We start from the raw sequence: 22884 nt of genomic DNA on the forward strand, positions 1-22884 counted from the left end.
AAAACATGAAGGATTAATGGTAGAAAAGGAGGGAAGAATTGTGAATGTCTCCAGTTTAGGATCTTCAAAAATGTTTGGGGATTCTAAGAATGTCTCACTCAACCACATGAAAGCCGCACAGAGAGACTCAGCCACACGACTGCTCTAAATCCAAAGCTGGTATTGCTTCACTTATACCATCAAGCCAATGGAGCTGAAATGTAGCCACAAATTAAATTTATTTTTATTGAAGTCCTTAAAAAGAAGGAAAAGAGTATGTCAGGAAACACAGCTCGCTCTTAGCTGAGTTTACAGGGTAGGTAACTCTGACATCTAACCTCGGTGCTGACATCTGAGCATTGCAGCAGAATCAGAGCGCTCTGCCCAAGTCTGCAGAAAGGCAATATCAGCTTCATGCCTTCATTTTATGCAGGGCAGAAAGCTGAACCTTTCCTCTTTCATCTCTGTAACTGCAGGTTCAGCCCATGTAACTACAAAGATAAAATAATCAGAAGAAAGTCCACAAGCTGCCTTGCCAAAAGGCAATCTGCACTTCAGCCCTTTTGGAAAGTGCATTTGTTAATATTGTTCATTCGGTGGCATTGTGATGACTCAGAAAAGCAGCAAAACTGATCGCTGTATTGCAAAAGCAGATAAACATGATACTTCTCAAATGCAATACAGGGAGATCCTGCCTGCCTTTGTCCATGACTGCAACTACCAACGAATTTGGTAACCCTGAATTACTACACATACGTGGAAGCTTAAGAATACAGTCTTTGTTTAGTATCATACTTTCTTTGTTAAACTGATGATGAGAGAATTAAAGCCTGGAGAAATAAGGAGCAATGTCATAACAATAGCACATCAAAATCAAGTTTTCTTTCTACCCAACTGCTTACATGTTAAGTACCTGAATTTGTCTGTTTTTTCTGATTAGGACCTGGCTGCTTATCACATTCCAGGGTCAAATCCTGAATGTCGGTGTGCCTGCATGTTGGAGAAGCAAGCACTTCCCTGGTTTGTCTGTTTTATTTAGGTCATAATACTCTAATAGTTATACAAGAGCACTCTTAATTTTTTTGATTAAATTATTCACAAGCCTGAAGTGGCAGGTCTGCACCACCCTTGTAGACCTGGAGCCTTAGGGAATGTGTCTGCAAGCGGAGTGCAGAGAAAGACCTTCTGCCATCCCCGCTCATACCACTGGTAGGTGTCAGCTTGAGCAATGGCCCTCTGGCCCTCCACTTGCACACAGCACAGCTCACTAGTTTCAGCACAGTATTAGCCAAAGGCTTCTGGACCAGAGGTGCTACACATGCAGCCAGCTCAGGGCACGGGTAATGGTGTCACTGCCTGCCACCACCCGTAGCTATAGCTACAAGTTCTTTGCAGCAGAGGCTGCTTTGTTATGATGGGTTTGTAACAAGTTTCTTTCAAAGGCATCTCAGTCTGGTTGAGGCTTCTAGGATTCACCAAATAATAACATTACATTAAAAATTTGCTTGGTACGCAGGTCAGAAATGCCATTCGGTAAGAAGCGGTTACACTGAAGAGTGTTCAGCTGCTTTCTGAAAATATGGGGCTGCTGGCAGAATGTTCCTATCAAACTACCAGAAATCCTTCAAAATAAGTCATCACCTACATGGGACATGACAAAACAGAAGTTGTCTGGTGTGTTTCTGCTGACACTTCGGATTCTGTTAACTAGTGATTGCTGTTTTCATACATGGGGAAATTCCAAGAGATTTTAGAAGGTAAAATCGTTGGTGAATTGCAGCCTGAATCATTTTCTAGTGATGAAACAAAACCTTCTTAATGTTCTGCACACATTTACATTTAGTCACTCTGACTTTTTTTTTTTTTTTAAAAACATCTCAAACACAAAAGGTGTCTATCCGTGTACAAGCTGGTTGGTGAGATAAAGGTATTCAGGTGGTGCAAAGTGCACTGGCAAATTCCATTGCCTGCCTTTCTCTTCATCTTTAGACACCTAACCACATTTGTAAATCTAGTTCAAAATCATTAGAACATAAATTAATGTCTTAACAGTTTTGGTCTGCCAGCAGCCAAAATTCAGATTCAGCAACAACCAATTCCCAACTGTATTTCATTGCTAATTCAGGGCAAGATGCAAGTCTTCTATTTTCATCTTGCACACTGTTTGCTATGGAGAATGTATACAGTTTTCCTTCCAACAGTAAATAATCTCACATTGCAATTATCAACCCTTTTTTTTTTTTTTTTTTTTTTTGACAGAAAAGGGCTTATTGGACTTGACTTCTAATATTAAAAGGCTGCTTAACACAGATAGCTACCCCAAGTGAAGAACCTCAACCAAACCATGACCTGCATCTTGCTCTAGTGTGACCACCCTCCTGTGGAAGTGGTCATGCAATCTGCACGTTAGCTTAATTGTGTTTGGGTTTCAGTTGGGCTCAGAAAATCAGTAAGATGATAAGTTATAATGAATGGTCTGCGGTAATTCATGAAGGGACAAAACTGAAGAGGAACAAAAGATTTGTCATTCAACATTTTATCTCCATTTAAATGCTTAATTCTCTATTACCTACAAGCTCGAAAGAAATATGTTTAAGGACACAGTCTTTGAAGCATTTTAGGGACAGTTTAACTAAGACACGAATAATTGCTGTAACAAATACCCCTAAGGCTATGCACTAAGTCTTGAAAACTATATCCTATGCACAATCTGCTGTATATATATTAAATCTAGTGTAAGTACATACTGATATTATAATAAAGAATGAAAACTGATGCTTCCCTCATAATTTTTCTTTCTCTTTAGCACTCATTTTGGTGAGCAAGGCAGAGATTGCAGAGTATTTAGTATAGGACAAGTTTTCAAAAGCCACATCCATCTGCATAGCCTTAAAGCACTGTTTACATCTCTATACATTATCATCCACACATGTGGATGGCAGAATAGAGATAAGAAGATTAGAGTCCACAGTAAAAAAAAAAAGAGGAAGTGTTCAGTTTAGCTTTAGCCTGTTTTGGTCAATATATTAATCATCATATCTCTTTGCATTCCTATAGGATTTCTTGGGGGGGAAATACTTTAAGTACTGCAAAATGAAATATAGATCTTGAGAAGCACATACTCAAAACATCACACAAACCAAAGTCCTCTCTAAATGTTGCAGATAGGCAACTCCAGGCAAAAGCATCTATGAAGGTAAAGCCACATCTATATAGCAAATGCCAGGAGAACCTGTTTAGGAGGGACAAGTCCAGGAATTCTGGTCACTTCTGAATTACTTCTGTATTTTCTCTGATATTATCTATTATAAAACACAGATATAGTCTTGGCAGCTCAGCCCCATGTTCACAAAGTGCCCCAGACATTGGTCTAAGGACTTGAGCTTCTTCTTGCTGCACAGCTCTTCTCCAGGCAGAGTCTGCTTTCTGCTAGAATCATGATCTGGCCTCAGGAGCAAGGCTCAAGAGTCCCTATCCAGGGTGGTTCCCATCTAACACTATGCAAAAGCAGAAGAGATCCCCCAGAGTGAGGTATGGGCTAGGCTTTACTGGCATCTTGGTGTCCTGGACTCTTCTCACAGAGAATGCAAACCAGACGATCACTTTATGGCAAGTGCTGGAAATATCAGCATTGGGCTTTAGAGAGCACGCAGAGATAGCAAATTCCAGACTTGGAGAACAGGAATAGAAACACGAGTTGTTGTTGAGTGGTGGTAGTCGTGTGGTGGTTTCCATGGCAGCAGTCCCCAAACCATGCATTTGATCAATCAAACTATGTGAAGCCACAGATGAATTAGAAGCCAGTACATGCAGATGCTGAAAGAGCAATTACCTACAGCTCAGCCTGTGAAGTTGGGCACAGTAGTCACAGCTTCTTACAAGGGAGTTGCAGATAAATCTCAAGCGTAGCACTCAGTCCAAACCCCCACAATAAATGCACAGGCCATGAGAACACAAGCACAGTGAGAAGGTTGAACATATCAGGCCAAGAACAGTTTAAAGTCCCAGCTGAGGAAAGAACTTTTCTATATACTGACGTCCATCTTTTCTCAGAAGTCAATTTTTCTAAGTTCCCTGTGACTTCAATGACTCAAAAGCCTGCTCACAGCCAAGCAAACCGGTACGTTCTTTCCTAAACAGGCGATTTCTTGATTCAGGACTTCTGAGAGCCAGTGACCTACTTTCAGGGAGGAAGGAAGGATGTCCTGATGTTCAGCTGGTCCTGGGAAGACTCCATAGAATTAGAGACAGTCATGGCTCAGCTGACTTCTGCATAATCTCAGAGACAGGGAAGGGTAAAGGAATACGAAATGTCAGAGACAGACACATTGAATTGCCAAGGTTGGAAGGCACATCTAGATTTTGCCTAGTCCAACCCCTTGCTCAGAGCAGGGTCAGCTGGAGTAGATTGCTCAAGACTGTATGTAGTTGGGTTTTGAGTATCTACATAGATGGAAACCCCATGACCTCACTGGGCAACTTGTGCCAGTAGTCAGTCACTCTCACAGTAAGAAGTTTTTTCTTATGTTTAAATGCAATTTCTTGTTTTTCAATTTGTACCCATTGTCTCTTGTCTATACACATTGATAACATTCCCCTGAGCCTTCTCTTCTCCAGTCCCAGCTCTCTCATCCTCTCCTCATATGAGAGATGATCTGGTCCCTAAATCATCTCAGAGGCCGTTTGCTGGACTTGCTCCAGTACATCCCAGTCTGTCTTGCACTTGGGAGCCCAGAACAGAATGAATGTCTACTTACTGGACCCCTCTTTACTTATCAAAGGCCCTACAAGTCTTTGACTGAATGGAGCTCTGCCTGAACCTGGAGATAGGTCACTTGATTTTCCAGGTTAAGGCTAGGGAGCAAAGGGACAACAGTGTATCTTACTTTACTTGTTTATAAGCAATTGGCATTTTGTACTCTCTAGTCTGTGTCACTTGGGCAAATTTATATCAGTTCACTGTCAAAATAATTACAATAATCTTTTCTTATCTTTTTAATTGTAGCTTCTAGTGAAGACTGACAGGCTATTATATTTGCCCAAATCCATCACTTTCACTAATGTATCATTTATAAGTAGTGTCAGTACATAATTGGAAATAATTGAAAATTAATTAAACATTGCACATAGATATGAGGATTGAGAGACTGAAAAGCACAGGTAAACAGCTATCTAGTGGAAACACAGAAGATACCACAGGCAAGTCTGTTTTTAAGAATGAGGGTGGGAACACAAGTTGCCTTTGCACTGTTCATGTCTCCTACAGTAAATTACTGTAAAAATTTTGATATGAGTAGCCTGGCTCTGCACCCATACAGCATTAGGGAGCAGCTAAGGCCACGCAGGAATAGATGACTACTTCCCATTATAGACTCATTTTTTAATCACCCTTTCTCCAAACAAGCCTTAGTTTCCTGAAATTTCACATCCCGCTTTCCACTCCTGCAAGGTTCTGCTGTTTGGTTTCTGCTATTTTTTCCATGAGTAGTCTTGTAGAGGAGGAAGGAACGAGACACGTGTTTTTCCAGTCTCAGGGTCAAAGCCTTAGTCACAATAAATCAAGAATGGTTATGCGAGCTTACATTTGCTGACTACTGGAGTAACAGGGGACCACATCTTGCTCAAAAACCAGCTTGCCTGGGTAATCTCCCCTCTCCAGTGATGGGATATTTTATAATGCATTGCTATCCTGCCAGGAAGAATAGATTTACCTCAGACAGCTCATGGCAAACTGCAATTCTGCACAACTCCTATACATTGTTACCTCAGTCTAAACTGGGCTTAGTCTACTTATTTACAGATTTAAATACAAGACAGCAAATGTTAAGCATGTTCTTCTCCCCACGAAATGACTGGAGATTCAGTGTATGTTCATGAACATTATGGAACTGAAGTGGAATCAATAGTTAGCTACAAAAAATACTAAACGTTGTTATAAGAGCAATAAAAATGAATTAATCATAGATCCTAATGCACCTGGCTCATTTTGTTGTAGAGATAATGAAAACACTCTGATCTCTCCAATATGAGAAGTTTTTAAAAGCATACTGCTTCTTGCATGCAGGACATTTGCTTGTCATCTCATGCTAAAATAAATATACTTTAGCTTTTCTTCTCTGATACATTTCAAGATAAAGACAATTCTGTTTTAATAAAATTTCACCAGACAGATCTGCTTTGTGAAAGTTGTATCTGTGGTATTTGTCATAATTCATATTCTGTTATTATGGTTATATAATGGATCGTGAAATTTTTGCAAAACATTATGAATGACTTCATACGGGCACTTAATACTAACAAAGGATCACTTTTTATAATCCTTATTACAGTGACAGCAAATATGATACCATTATGCAGAGCACTGCTCGTACAACAAGAATTACTGGGCAGTCTCTCAGTGGGCTGATAGAGATTGCCCTTTTTGACACTTTCCAGAAGACTCTCTGCCCCACGGGAAACATCTTCCAAGGACAGTATCAGTCTCTCAGCCAGCCAGCACGTGCTTCTGCTTTCTCTTTGCGGGAAGCAAAGAGCATTAATCATCATTAAATCAATGTTGCCTGTATACAAAAGTTCTTTTCAGGGAAGTACTTGTCAGTCATCCAGCCATGGGGGCAGAGGGCGGAAAACTGTTGATTTTATACCTAAGGCAGAGGACAGTTGTATCCCGGGCTGTAATGATGGGTTCCTTGATTTCTGGGGCCTTTTACAGCACTTTAGGAGAGTAACTGGTTTATATTTAGTGCCAGGTAACACAGAAAAAGGCTTCACTCCTCACATAGAGCTCCCATAGAGACAAAAATCATGAGGTGAAAATAATTTTCTTGAATTTGGACCAAATGTAGTCTCCATTGCAAGCAGCTTGCACTGAGAACAGTTACATTACCCAAACAGAACAGTCATGCCTATGGCTGTTTATACATAATTTGCAGCGCAGCTAGGGAATTGCATGGTATTTTATATCCATTATTGAAAAAAGTTATGTGGAAGGATCCCAATGACTTATTGATTTCGCATCTGATCCCACATTTCTTGTTCACCCAAAACCCTTTCAGCACTGGGAGTTTCAGATATACAAGAAAAACTTTAATACATAATGTTCATATCAACAAAGGAAAGTTACGCTCTTTTTTCCCTTCCTTCCTCCCTCCTTTTTTCTTAAAATATTTTACACTCGGTGATGTTGAAATGCAACCATATCAACAACTGCTCACCTATAAAACACCCTCAGGAACACTTGCAGGATTTGGTGATTTTTTTCTCTGTGATTTTGGGATAGTCTGACAAATCTGCATTTTTTTAATCAGCAGAGTTTTTCAAAATTCTGAGTCGAACGAATAATGTCATGTGTTTATAAGTATCAATAATCTAAGCCATCTGCAAAGGAATGGTTTTGCAAAGGCACCTCTTTCAGACACTCTGTGGATTTTGTCACTGCTTGAGGGTTTGGCAAACCATCAATATCACTATAATTTTCTCTTATGAAATATAGTTTTTGACTGAGATTTTTTTTTTTCCTTAGCTAGCTAGCATTTAAAGATACTTCCTGTCTAACTCTGCAAATTCAACCATTGTTTTCTCCAAATTACATTAGTTGCATATTGCATATTAGATGCCATTAATTCAGAAAGGTACAATGCAAGTTATCAGTGGAACAAAGAAACTTTTTAAAAAAAGAATGCCTGCTGTATCGAGTGGCCGACGTATTCTTTATATTTGGTCTGAAAGAAAGAATATGTGAACTTTGAGAAACAGCATCTTTAAGTACAGATTAATTACACGTCACTATTTTAACATCTACAAAAAGCACAATGCTATTGCTAGTAGTGACAGCATATCATTTAAGCATATGATAATCTACCTCCTCCAAAAAAGGCTTTAGAGGCAGGAACTGCCTAAAATTTTCTATCCAAGGCATGAAGAATTGTCACTTCCTAATTATTTGATTCATAATTGAAATCTTTGTTTCTAATGAGGAAGACGATCTATGTTAAGCACTGCTCTAAGCAAAGGAGCATTCTGTTGCTAGCAGACTTTGAATAAACACAGTCCTCAAGTAATTCAGAATGTTAATTACTGATAGGGAAACTGCATCCACCTTTTATATTAGCAGTAGTTTCACAGACTGCTGGGATATGGCATACAATTATGCTGTTACAATGTATACAGTGTCTTTGATCGATATGGTGCTCTTCAGGGTTCTGCACAAGACAGCAATACATCCAAGTCATCATGGAAAAAACAGCTTTGCTAAGGGTTGGGAAAGATATAAGTAAACCCAAGGGAAGGCATACAACTCTGTGAATCCAATTGACATCCCTTTAGACTCAATAACGATGCTTAGTTTCTCTTTGAAGGTTTCCTTCTCTCACTCTTGCTATGAAAAATATCATTATTTGATTTTGTGTGGAAATCAAGTCAGTTTTAAGAGATTTTAGGACTGAAAGGCTATGTGGAAATCATGGCATACTTTTTCTTGAGCTGCAGATGCTAGCAGGTGGCACATTAACAGCTGTGGCATTTCAACAATAAAGCAGGACTTGGGGCATTTCATACTGGTGATCTCAGGACTGGATAAGACACTGTAGCACCCAAGACAGAATATACATTTCCACATTTTCAGTTCCTTGTCTGTTCTCCTGCAGTGATCCCTCTGAGTTTGGTAGTATCTGGGAGACAGGAGACTGTGCCTCTTGTATATTTGATCCTCTTTGGCCCTCTCTACAAATCTGCTGCAGGCAGCTCTCTCCTCTCGCCTAAGACACCAAAAAACATTTACCAAATACTATATTCCGCCTTCGGATGCGTGAGGGGAACTTCTACTGACTCACACACAATCTCCCCACAAATATTGGAGCATTAATATTAGGCCAAATGACAGTTATTTTTAATCACTAAAGGCTAGAAGTGGTGCAGGCTCCAATACAAGGAAAAAAAAAAAAGACAGCTGGTATCAGCTGAGAACAGGAGGAAGAATGTAAGGGAAAAGCCTAAGAGACAAGACATGGGCTCTTGTTCACTGAAATCCTCACAGCACAAACTATGCTCTGTGTTTCTGCATTCCAGCCTGGACAAACACAACAGGACAGAGGAAATGTCCTTCTATCACAACTCATAGTTGAAACTGTTCCCCCAGTAGCATAATTAGAAATTCCCCTATATTTTAATTCAAAATTGCATCTGTGCCTACGCATCTGCATGAAGTATTACAGTGTGCAAATGTAACAGCATCAAAGTGTCCCAGGGAACAGGCCCAGCAGAGCTCTACACAGCTCCACAAAGATCATCCTACCAACAAAGCACGGCAGGAAATTACACAGAAATGAAAACAAAACAACCTCTGTAACAATGAAGAAGCCCTACCTGACTAATTTTACAACATTTTGGTATGTGTTACAGAAACTCTGCAATAAATTTTGGTCCCTGGGTACTGGAGCGTTCCCAGTATGGGAGCTGCCCCAGCATCTTCAAAGGCAGACATTCAGAGGTCCACTTACCAGAAAACTGCTACAAAAACATGCAGAATCTGATTCATGTCCAGGATCATAGGATCACAGGACAATTCAGGCTGGAAAAGACCTCAGGGATCTCTAGTCCAACCTCATGTTCAAAGCAGGGCCAGCTGTGAGATTAGGTGAAGTAGCTCAGAACTTCACCCAGACTCTCTTGAAAAGACCATGATGGAGACTGCATGCATGCATGGAGACTATCTGGACAACCTGCTTCAGTGCTTCACTGTCCTCATGAGGAAAAGCCTTTTCCTTCCATGTAGTCTGAACTTCTCTTCTTCCATTGTCTACTGTTCTCACACCGTGCACCCAGCTTCAGTGGTTACCCATCAAACCTACTTATCTTCTTTTGACCAGTTGTACTTTAACAACTGGACACTTTTTCATGAAAAAGCCTTTTCCAAAGCTGGGGTGTTTTTTTGGGAAAATTTGCAGTCAGCTCAGAGCCACATGTCTTCTCTGAGATTTGCAGCACTTCAAAGACTGACCATGGCCCCTCTCATTAGACACTGAGAAACTAGAGAAGTCATCTCTGGGACTGAACATGCTGCTGGTTCTTCACTTTGATTTTGTTTAAAAAATTCTGGGAAGCTTGGAGGGAGTTTAGGATCTATCACTTCTTTTATGTCTCTGAAGAGCTGTATCCCTACTTGAAATTCAGATAGAAGCAACAAAGTGAGGAAGCCTTTGTGGAAAAGCACTGATATAATTATCAGAGAAAATTTTCATTATTTTTAAAGTATTCCAAGCATACTTTCTTGACATTTAAACTCATTGTAATACTTTTTTATTTTAAAGTTCTAGAGGGACTGAGCTCTGGTCTGGCTTCCACAGAGAGGGAAAGTCAAGGACAAGAGGAAAAGGAGGATATTAGTCATTGAAGCTGTTAAGCCAGCCTGCTCCGCACACAAGTCTCACGGACTTGGGTGCTCATCACCCTTAGAAGGCAGGCTGCTGGAGCAAAAAAGCACATCTGAAGGAATTTATATTGATTTTGAAAGACCAGAAAACAACAAAGGAACCAAATCAGGAAAAAAAAAAAGGCAACTCCAGCCAATATCAGCCACTAAATATAGCCCTTCACTTACCTCAGTGCATCTAATTCTAAGATATGCATTTCTGACTCCATCCATTCAGTTGAAAAGGGAAAGACCACACCAGAATAAGCAATGAAAAGTGGTCAAACACATAACTTAATGACAGCGTATAGAAGCCACTACAAAAAAGCTAGGGGAGAATGAAACATTTTGTGGTGCGGCTGAGTGGCTGATTTCTGTACCCAATCCACCAATATTTTCCAAGCATGGACAGCTTTTCTTGAAATTAAAATAGAAAACACAAGTCCCACATCCCACAAAAACCTGACAGTTTAGTAAAGAGATGGAACCGACCAAGTAAAACCAACTGCATGGCATTTTAGGAAAAGGACAGAAATAGCTGCAGCTATTATAAGTGATATATTGCTGAAATCTTTTTGTGATTATGCTAAAAGTTGATCTGACTCCTTGAAAGAACTCTTAAATGGTTACTGCTTCCTCAGATAAAAGCTACTTCAACACGTGCTCTCCTTCCTTAAAAATACACTGAATGGAGTTACTTCTAAGTGTCAGATTTGTACTTCTCACTGCCCTTTTGAGACATTTGGAAAAGACATAGCTGAGAAAGAGGAAATTAACAGGTCAGGAAATAATCTACAATAAATCAAAATGCAGTCAATGTAGTAACTTTTTTGTTGCTGATGTCGTTAGATTGGGTGTAGTAAAGCAGAATTCATCAAACTTTCCGAACACAATGCAGTCCTCCAAATCAGAAAGTAACATTCAGTTTGGTTTATTTGCATGAAATTAATATCTTTAGCTGTCTTCTCCCACCCCTCCTCTCCTGAAATGATGGATATTTGAAGCTGAGATCCAGATATCTCAATTAACTTTAATAATACCTCTTCAGTTCCAGAAGAAAGGAAATGGTTTGCAATATCCTGCTTTAGACCCATTGATTATTTATTTTCTTTGTGACTTCTGTCTCTGCAGATCAGCTCTAACCCAAAAGCTACGAGATCTGGTATAAGAGTGGTGCTGTACCCATGCTCACAGGACCTGCTGAAAGGAAGGGTATAACACCTCAGGCTTCAGTTAGACAATTTATTGCAAAGACAGTCTGAGCTCTCATTTGCCTCACTCAACCAGATATGTTTGTGCAATATTTCAGATACTTTTTCAGGTTTAGAAAGCTTAGGTCAGTCCAGCAGGAAACAGAAACAACATCATGGGCAGAGATGATCAGTAGTACGTAAACAATGAGCATTGCATTACAAATAATCCTCACAATTAATGGGTAATGTAGATTTTTGTTTGTTTGTTCAGTGAAAAAGCATGTTATGGACATATAAGCACTTTCAAGAAAGTGAGTTAAGACTGAGAAATATCATTGACGCTACTCTATCAATCAACATTACAGGAACATTCACATACAAGGCCAGCCCCATGCATTGCATAAATCGATACAGAACTGAGCTCATGTTGAGTCATATCATCAATAACCGTGCCATACTATTCTCAATTTTGCCACCCCCACCTAAACACAGACCAACAGTAGCTGAGAGAAGCAGTATGAACCACTGCTAAAAATTCTACTGCCAAACCGAGGGAGACTTAATGTGATTTCCACGTTGTTGCTGGAATTCATTCCCTCTTTGGATACTGCCAAACCAACCCAACCAGATATGACTCATCTTCAGGGCCTCAAAAAGTGCTTCTGAAAGGCTTGGGTTTTGCCTTTGGAATGCACTGGATTACACCAGCGTTTGTGACGCTCCAGTGTGGGGGAAGAGGACATCCCTGACTCTTCCCTACAAGGACATTCTCAGTCTGTGTTCTGCAGTATTAATTGCATGCTCAATTTATTCTTCACTACCTAAGGAAAGCATTGAGTGTTCATTCCTTTGGCAAATGATATCACCCTTCCGCTTCGATTTTGCTTCTGAGACAACATTTTTTTTGCTTGCATAGGAAAACAAATGAACAAATTGCCCGATCCCTCGCTCTCCCTTGTTTTCCTACTTCTAACGTTGTGGTAAAGAGATGTATGATGAGCTATAGAGGAAAAAATCTGTGGGAGTCCCAGATAAAATACTGTCAGCACATCACTGAGTACAGTAGAAATATAAAAACCCAACAAAAGGCAAAAATAAAACAAGCAGAAGAAAAGAAGTATTCCATAGGAGGAGAGAGTTGAAGTCAGTAGGACTATTTTGTTTAGAAAGGATTTGATAGATCACATGGCAGTTCACATGAATTAATGAGTAAACAAGTCCACTTGTCTGCTAGTCATTTTTTCCTTAATGAATATTAACTAAAATTGAACCCACTATTTGCAGCACAACATATTGTAGTGCTATGACATTTGGTACCACCTTTACTGTATTAATGAGTCAACAACCTACCATAACTTTAAATTGGGCAAGAATTTCACAACAGTAAGATCATTAGTGAAAACAGCTGAGATAAACAATTACAGAATACATCACCCCTCACATTTGAGGACTGAAATAAAATGCTTTGCTGATTGGAGTTAGGAAAAAAATATAATTGTTGGTAGATTTTTGCATCATTGTCTGCCATGGCTGGTAGACAGCTTTAACTGAAGCCCCTGGATTCTGGAAACTTAGCAAAGGTAGTGTGCAAGCTGATTGTTTTGATTATGACAATTTCAACGATCATACATAAGACTACAAAAAATCATAGAAAGAGGTAAAGAAAATTAAGAAATTCCTTCGTAATCATCTCACTTAAATCTGTATAATACATCAGGAAAGACAAAAACATTACAATTCCTAGCTTCAAGAATTTACCAAATGTGCACAAGAGGTATCTACCTGCTGAAGTTCAGCCAGCTCTTTAGCTGTCCAGACATGTTTCACATATCTACCTCTACTGATGTTACCAGAACTCCTGAGGTGTTGTTTCTTAGAAGTTCCTCAGAAATTGCTCATAAACCTATTTATCAATTTGGCTTCTTAGAAGTGACCTGCATGAGTTCCTCAACAGTCACACCTGAAATGAGTTTCTGCTAGCTAGTATCTTGCTCTGTGAGCCCAAAAATTGAAAGACATTGATGCTGACAATTGTCAGCATCATATAGTGTTTTTTAAGACCACGTTTTTGTAGAAAGTCTTTGGAAAGGAAAACAGATGTCTATTAGGAAAATACACTCAGAGTACTATGTTTGTCATTTTCTGGGCAACGTAGCTGTAATGATAAGGTGTGCGTTCATCTCTAGCTGCTGGGCTGACTGTTACAAGGTCATGCACTGTGGAAGAAAAACTGGGCCCATCTCACAGAAGACCTAGAGAAATGATTGAATCAGGACTGAATAAGGGAATGTTTCTCTTGCAAAATGGTAATATAAATGATATGAGGCTAGCTAATAATACAGTTGGTTTCCACTAACAGAATAACATGATGATGATATACAGAACTGAATTCCAGACTCTGAGCCAAGATAATTTTTTTGTCTTATTTTCCATCTGAGTCAGTTAGAACAAAACTTGTGTTCAAGAGACCAAGTCTCATAATGCTTTTTGCTTTCCCATTTAATCCCACATGGGTACCCCATCCGATCTGAGATGCAGAAGATATTCCACATGTCAGAAGCCCCATAACGGTAGTTCAAACATGGTTCCATAGTCCACAGTGGACTTACAATGCAAATTATCTGTGGACAGTTTGACCAAGAAAATAAATATTTTCCATGGGCAGAAGAGCTGAGTTCATTTAACTGAAAGATGAAATCCAGGATGCATGTGAAAGCACAGTGCCATATGTGTCTCTCAATTAATATGTTTTAAGGTTTCAATTCTAAAAAAGGGGACATCCAACTTAATAGGAGAATTAAGAAGCTCAGACAGGCCAAATCTCTGGCCACCACTTTGTCCTATTTGTGTTTTTCTAACAGAGAGTGTAGTCTGTCTCAGTGCTTTCAATTTAGTGAGTTACACATCCCCTGTTTAAGTGTACCTACTTTTAAAACTAGATAAAATTTTTAATAAATGGAGAACTTTTTTATGTCTGTAGACAATATCTCCCCTTTGTGTACTCAGAAGGGCTACCCTGAATCTTGTTATTATCTTGAAAAATCCATCTAGTTTAAGGATTATTCTTCCTGAAAATGCAATGGGCAATTTATTCTCTTAAATATTTTGTTTAAAGCATTAAGCTGCATGTATATCCTAGAAGAATTTGAACATGGGATCTGAGCTAAGATCTTAAACAGTCTGAAAGAAGACATCAGTCTGCCGAATATGATATCAGGAAAAATACAAGTTCTCATTTCAAAGGTAATACAGACACACACATACATATATATGTACATAAATCTGTACGGCATATTTGCTGTGCGGGCCTAGACTCCTTGTGAAGTTGTTTTTCAGTATAGCAAATTAGAAAAACATGCCCAGAATTAAAGGTTACTTAATCGGTTTGAAGCAGTAACTTCAATTCCAGCAACTCCCTCCCACTATGTTACATCTGATAATGTACCCAAGTCCAAACACAAACTTAGTTCAAAAAGATGTTTGGTCCTTGAATGTAAAATGACACTTAGCTTACACAATTAGCCAGGTAATACATATCCTTCCAAGAGAAGCAATTTTTACCACAGAATAATCTGCATTTTACTAATCTCTGATTGTTAAGTTTTACTTGCTGAAACTTTTCCATATGGCTTTTTGAATACCACTGTCCTGTATTTAATTACCACAGAAGGATATTAATGAAGAGGTTGGAAATTTGGCCCAAGCCTTGTTGCCACAATTTGGAGAGTTTGATGGAGACAGAGCCAATGAACAGAACATTTCTGTCAATACCAGGCAGTGCCATTTCACACACAAAAGCTGTGGCAAAAGAGGAGTAAACAGACCTACAGAAAGAAAACACCCAACTATTTTTGAATTGTCCATAAACTTATAAAATATCATGGTCATAAGGCAGCACTGAGTGAAGTGGAAAACTGGTTTGCTAACCTAGAGGACAGTCAAACAGGAATTGGTGGAGTAGTCCTTGTAATTGAGAACATTGTCATTAACCTGTAAGCAAGATGCATGCCCAGAATCATAAAGTGTACTTTCCAATTTTAAAGGCAAAACATGATATTGAGCGGAACCAAGGCAAGGGTAGGCAGCTTGGGGAGCAGAGGATGCGAGGAAGCTAACGTGGGAGGGAAAGCATATGTTGCTGCCTGGATGAGGAAGTGGTACACCACAGTTACTTCGTAAGTGCAAGGGCTTTATAAACTAAACCTCCTAGGGACTGTTTTGAATAGACAAAGAATGACACGCAGCCCTAACAGGCTTTACAGTATTGTTTGAGAAGGCTGGTTGCCTTCTAAAAACATTGGACTGCCGTTTGTACTTTTTCCAAAAATGGCTATTTTTAACCTCAACCTCTTCATATAAACAGTGGGCAGATGCACCATGTAGTAAACTCTGTTTTGTCTAGCATGAAATTAATGGCTTCCTCAGTCTTACCTGACAATGGAAAACATATTCCGGTGTGGTTTTCTTGAACTTCATGTTCCATACCAAGGCTACCCCATCAGGCTCATGTGGAGCATCTTCATTATTGTTATAAGATGCAACCATCAACTCGGGGTACTAGAAGGAAAAAGAAAAAGCAAATGAAGTAAGATGGATGATGAAGAACTCATACAAAATCAGATGAGACAGAAATAGTCTCACGCCAAATGTGCAATATCTGGTTTTAATTATAATACATGCAAGTCTAATCATAGTATTCAGCTTCATTTTGGTTTTATACTTTACTTGTCCCTGACATCCTTAAAGCCCTTGTCCCTTGCTCTCTATCAGTTATTCTCAGATACCACAAAGGCAATGCTATTTTCTGCAGGTAATTCTCAGAAAAGACAACTAGCAGGATATTCATAAAGTGAATGCAAAAGAAGGAAGAGGGGAAATCTGAAAGCTTGAGTAATTCTAATGTATTTGCTTAACCAATTCTTCAGGGACAAACTGTTGTCTTAATTTATTTTTATAATAAAAACACTATGACCATAGCGCTGTCTTGCTTTTATTCTGAAATTCACTGTTTTTTCAGCATCCCTGAAAACTATTCTTTCTTATTTCATTATGCACTCTTCCTATTAACTTATGCATAGACTCAACTTGAAAGCTATTCTTGATAATTCAAATAGAATGAAAACATTTTCTTCACAGAAACTCAATTTTGCAAGATGCTGAGGTCACGTGATAAAGCACAGGGTGACCTCGAATTCCACTGACTGAGATTGATGCAATGAGCACTCTAAAATCACATCTGTATTTTCTTGTACACCCATTATCCACGGATGTATAGAAGTAGATAATGCAACACACACATATGTATTTGCTCAGTTTATATATATACACACATATACACATACACACATAATATCACATATGAAAGATAAGTTTTTCACATTCTGTTCATGACCTTGTGTCATTTCAAAACACTATGAGAAGTGACAATTTGCCCACAAAACATCAATTACTTTCTGCCTATACAGTAGCACCCAGTTCTCCACTCTCACGTGTTTGACACTAGGCACCTCTGGTAGCCTCTGTCCTTCCCTCTAAATAGTCTAAGGCAGCAGACCTCATGGCATGTCCAGAGCCACGTGGCTTCTGCAGACCAACGAGCCAGCAGCCCAAGCTCTGCAGGACCCACACCCTCCTCTCATAAACTAGGAAGGCTTTCCCTGAGAATTTCTCGATCTGCAAATCACTGTCACTTTTTGTCTTTCCCAGGTAAATTCCTGCCAAACCATTCACTGCTTTATAAGGAAACAGTGCAGCTGGTAGATGTAAAGGAAGTGGGACAAAGAAACTGCCAATAGTACTACTGGGAGCTGTGAATTTGGTCCACACCAAGCATTTTAAAAATAAATAAAAAAACCCCACCACTCTTTCTCTCATTATTATTTGGGTTTGAACCTCTCTGGTCTCAAAATCCATTTGGAAGAAATAATGTGCACAGCTGTAACTTTTGCCATCAGCAGCTGTTCTTTCCCACTTTGTGTACACTTCCATGGATAATACATCATGGAGCTGATGATTTTTCTATTCAAGCTCATTGTTCCAAATGAGTCTGGACCCACGTGTGGGAGAACCAGCAATGACATGTGGTCACCATAGCTGCCTCTTTCCCATTTTAGGGCAGCTCTGACTGGGTTGTACATCCTGGCAGACCCTGGCTGCTGGCACAGCTTGTAAGGGCAATTTAGCACCCAAATCACTTGCATGGTATTTAGAGCATGCACCAGACCAATTACCTCTTCTCCCTCCTCAAGAACTGAGGGAGACCTGAGGGTGACTTAATGTCACCCCTGAGACACCACCTCTCTGAACACAGTTGTGCCAGCCTGCCTTCCACTGCTCTCATCCATCTCACTCCCTCTTCTCTCTCTCTCTGCTATGACAGAGGTTGCAACCACTTCTGAACAGCAAGCTCAGCTTCTCCTTTGAACCCTTTCATCCCATGTTGACCCAGGTCCAAGTAAACAGCATCCACAGTAGGCACTTGCCGAGGCACCTCATTTTGGCTCAGTGGGTTAGGTACCATTTGCATGAGCAGCTGAGCCTGCAGCCGTGAAGGGGCAGAGACCCTGACAGGCAGAAGCAACAAGCCCTTCCACCAGCATCACTGCAGCCAGCTAGGGTGTGTGACCATGTCTGAAGCACCAGTTTAGAGGCACTTTAGGGTTGGTTCACACTCCTGGTAAGTTTAGCAAGCATGTTCTGTTTGGCAGCACATTTGGCCATAAACAAACACAGACTCAAATCTTGCTGGTCTATATGTAGGTTTTGCAATTACAGTTTATGCATCTGACTGGAAAAACAGTTTCAAGCTTACACATACACTGGGTTCATACCTAGCTGGGCTACAGCATCATGAGGCTTTTTGACTCTTAAAAAAACAGAGCTAAGTGCAGCACCCTAAATCAACGCTTGCATTGCACACTTGCTGCTTCATTCACTCTGCTTGCATTTATGGAATTTCGGTCCTCACCAGGTGCCCAGCTGTGCTGTGACCGCAACTGAAAACAACACGGAAATGGTGCTGTGGGAAACAGCATTCAAGGATGCCACCTGAGAGTCAAGAGGGACACAGCGGTATCCCTGAGACTGTGGTTTTCTTGGCTTTAGATGAGCTAAGTTACCTCCTCATGGACAGAGCAAGGTGATCCCACTTAGATCCCACTTAGATCCCTTTCCCTTAGATCCTTGATGAAGCACCTAAGCCATTTTTTCTTTGCTCTGCAAAAGAATCAAGGGGCTAGTGGGTTAGCTTTAATGGTATGAATGATCCCACATGTTTGGGACCGTATTTTACATGTGACTGGGAACAGAATAACTTGATTAATCAATGCATCAAGGTCCTTTGTTTGATTAAGCTTCCATTTTCCTCCAGGCTGTTTTGCAGCTACAGTTTTATCGTCGAAAATTGAGCAATGTGTTCTGCAGTTCCCATGATTATTCAAGTTATCCTTTGGCATACTGGACACTGCCATGTCCTGGAGTGTGGGTCAGAAACGGAGCTAGCAGTTAGGGGAAATACCTCTGTCCAGCTCCAGCTCCTGCTGCATGATACACCTCAAAGCAGGCAAGAGAGAAGGCAAGTCCCTCCTCCCAGGCTAGCGTGGAGTGGCATGCAGAAGGCCCCTGTCACAGAGAAGCCATTGGGGCAGAGAAGCCCCTGCTGGGGTGCCAGGGAGCTGAGTGTGAGGAGTTAACAGAGAGGAAGGCAGGAGGGGCCACCCTGAAACAAAGAGGTGGGAAGCAGAACATGCCTGTGAGCCCCAGGGGCTGAGCAATTATGTTTGGCAGTGCTCTTCTGAGGCGGCTTTTTTTCTTGCTGCCCTGGGAATACAGTAAGAGCTGCCTGTTAGGAAAATATCAGATAAGAATTCCATGTAATTTCCAGTCCCTGAACAAGTGAACAACCTATGATGTGTTTCCTCAGGCTTATAGTTGATTTCTGTGGAAATCCATATGTGCTTAAAGGCCACCCACGTCACAGCAGCGCATACCTCTTGTTAAGCTGATATTTTGTATGAAAGCAAAGGGATAAATCCTTCATTTCACACACAAGGTGCAAGATGGATATTACAAGAAGCCTCTCTGCAGCTGGCTGGTGTACACCACACCTGGTTGCACAGCCAGCCCTGTGAAGCCTACCAACAATATTCGGTGAGACCCTCCAACACCTCTCCTCCCTGTTGTCTGCCACGTCCTCTGTGCAGTCAGCTGCCACCTTACCTGAGCAGTACCCAGAGGGACAGAAGCAGCCCTGTTGCCATTTCAAGGGGAAGGAGAGAAGGATGCATGTGAGTGTCCCTGTGCTCCTTATCCACTGCTTCTCCCCAGCCCGCATGCACCATTTATATACTTGGCCTTAAACACATGCTGTCTCCACATGCACACCCAACATGGTGCAGAAAGAGCAGCTACTTCTAAGATTAGGCTAAGCAAAGCTTGTTCTTACCACTGGGTTGAGCTACATCTATAGCATTTCTGCTACACACACCAGGCTGCATCAGGGCTCTGGACACACCAGGGCACACCTGCGATGGGCTTTGGGGCCAACTAGGCAGATTGATTTGTGTTCACCTTTTTCAAGCCTATATCCTGCTGGAGCAGTTCCATTATGTCTGCAGTGTGGACCTTGGAGCAGAGTCTTCCTGGTTTCCTCACCAGGGAAACCAGCTGCTTTGCTCCAGGCTGCAACATTAGGAACAGGCTAACAGGGATGAAGCAGAGAGGATGAGGGTGGCTGGAGTGAAACCAGGACTGAATGAATTTGACAGGACCTATGGTGATGTGTGTGTGTGCTAATCCCAGCTCTCCAACGGAGTAACTAATTAACCCAGTTTCTGTCCTTTGCCGATGTGGCTGTATTGGTTTTGGGAAGCTTAAGCAGCTCTGTTGTCAGTTTTATTTTGCAATATGACAATGCTTTGTGGTGCACAGAAACTGGATACGTTCTAGGCATGCTGCTCTAGCATGCCTCCTGGCCAGTGGCAACCTCCCCTTCCATTGCCTGAAGAGAGGACCCAGCATTTTTTGAAAGACCTCTTTTCAGTCTTTTCAAGTTGTTCAGATACTTTCACATTTCAAGTTTTAGCATATTATAAAAATAATTTTATTCCTCACTATTCTTATGTTTTATTTTATATACTATTATGTATAACTATTTATTAGATCAATCGCTATTTAGTAAATTCTTTTAATTGGTTTAATTTTAAACTTTTTGTCCTAAAAAAATTTCCAGTTGCTGAAGAAGTGGAGAGAGGAGGAAAAGTAAAGACTCCTTCACGTTAATAGGTTTGTTAACCTATAGTTTTAATACAATATTCTGGTTTTGAAGGCCAAGTAACATATACAAAAAAATGACAGCTTCATTATTGCCCCCTACTCTTCCTTACGGAGAAACATGCATTCGCTCACTCAAGGCCCTGCTGTTAACTAAGAAATAAAATCATAGTCTGCAGAATGAAGGGCAAACTGAGGCTGGCTATATTTTTTTAGGGAGAAGTTGGAAGGTATACAGAAACATATCTCCTAGCTTCACATCTTACCTGAAGAGACCAATCCATACAGGTGACGACACGATGCTTTGACCAGTGCTCATCATAAAACTGACGGTTATAGGAAAGGTTGGCTCCTGCTTGAACATCTCTGTGTGAATCCAAAGTGACATTTTTTGAAGTACCAGCATTCTAATGCTGTGAAAAGCAATGCTAAAGTTTCTGACTACTACTTCTCAAACCTCTGCCCAGCCTGGGAAAGTCTCCCACCTTGATTTAATTGCTCTCACTGACTTGTTGATAACAAATCTGCACCAAGGAAAAAATGGTACAGCTGTTTCACAAACACCACATTTCTTAATTTCCCCTTGCCTTCCTGACTCTTCTGAGTCATTCTGGGCCACCTCTGACACCTTTGTCTCTCAGGACCCAACCTGGCACCGGCATTCAGCTCCCCCTTTTCTGAATCTTCACCTCCAAGCTATAACCAAACTACTTTTTATTCCTGAAATCTTCAAGTTACAGCACCTCCTCCCAGCACTGGAGACAGCAGATGCCTTCTGGCACCACTAGGATGGACTGAAGCTCAGCGCTGGTCCAACGCTGCCACACACACTGATGCATTTAGCCGGTCACAGGGGCTGTGCCTTAGCGTAACCTCCAGCAAGTAACTTCCGTGCAACACAGCTACTGATTTGCCATGAGGCTTCAACAGCCATGCAGCTGCTGAAATCTGAATACTTTCTCTCATACTAACAAGTTTTGCTTGTTCTACTCCCTTATCAATTGCTGAATACACAACCTGTCACCTCTTGTCTTATGCGTTTATATTGCAACACTTTGGGAGATCATGATTTTCATCCGCACAATGCATAGCACAGTGGGATCCATTACAGACCTGAGGCAGTAGTAGAACATAAACAACAGCAATCTGAATCTGTAAAAATATCATGATACAAGCACAGTGGAATGTACACATGCACATCTACATATACACGTGTACACACACATTTATCTATTTCAATTAATAATGTTTTTCTTCAAAATTTGACATTTCATCCCCAAAAATGAAACAAACAAAAAAACCCCACTTGCATAATATGTCAAAGAAAAAAACCCAGAGCAATAAAGCATGAAGCTATTTTACAAAATAACTTAGGCTAACGAAGTGACCCAGGCCTTCACATAGAGGTTTTAAACTTTTCATAACTATAAAAATGTTTAGTTTAGTTTTAAAATTAAGGCTTCCTGGCATTGGAATTTTTTTTATAAAGGGTATTTCACAAAAGCAAACAAACTCCAAACTGACCCATCTTTCTCTTCTACATCTCTGCCACTGTAGTCAAAGAAGATGTCTGAATCTTCAGCCAAAGCTCGCTCAATTACACGTATTGTCCGGTCAAAAAATATCAGGAATTCTTCTGAATGGAGAACTTGCTGTTTTTCTTCTTCTGTCAGTTCTCTAGGAGGAGCTTGGAAAATGAAAATATGTAGTTAAGAGTATGACATTTCACCCCTTTCCCAATGAATCAACATCTTCAGTGGGTTTCTTTTGACATGAAAGCTTGCTGTAGCAATGTCAGGACAAAAATCAAAGCTTTACTCTTAAAATCATGACTAAGAATTTTTTAGTATATCTAAACATACTCCTGTATATTCCCAGAGTGTAGCATTTACATGGAAGAGATCCTATATCTTATATATTTATTATTCTGAAATGGAAAATGCTTAAAGTCCCCAAATTAAATAAACTCAGTGTTCCTATTTCAGGAAATGGCTCTGACTGACATTTAGGCAATACCTACCTCAAAAAAGCAGA

At 40.4% G+C, this 22884-nt stretch overlaps 1 protein-coding gene across 1 annotated transcript in view; it reads right to left on the reverse strand.

Moving 5' to 3' along the window:
- The window catches only part of LOC104461817 (cytoplasmic dynein 1 intermediate chain 1), a gene marked incomplete at both ends in the record, with an annotated part of 47216 nt that overhangs the window by 16165 nt on the left and 8167 nt on the right, over positions 1 to 22884 (reverse strand). Inside the window, 3 exons of the mRNA XM_010073536.1 lie at positions 16012 to 16137; positions 21117 to 21216; positions 22375 to 22537. Coding sequence (XP_010071838.1) covers positions 16012 to 16137; positions 21117 to 21216; positions 22375 to 22537 — 389 coding nt within the window. The remainder of the gene's footprint in view (positions 1 to 16011; positions 16138 to 21116; positions 21217 to 22374; positions 22538 to 22884) is intronic.

The sequence above is a fragment of the Pterocles gutturalis genome, unplaced genomic scaffold (genome assembly GCF_000699245.1).
Source record: "Pterocles gutturalis isolate BGI_N339 unplaced genomic scaffold, ASM69924v1 scaffold21702, whole genome shotgun sequence".
In the NCBI taxonomy this organism is placed as follows: Eukaryota; Metazoa; Chordata; class Aves; order Pterocliformes; family Pteroclidae; genus Pterocles; species Pterocles gutturalis.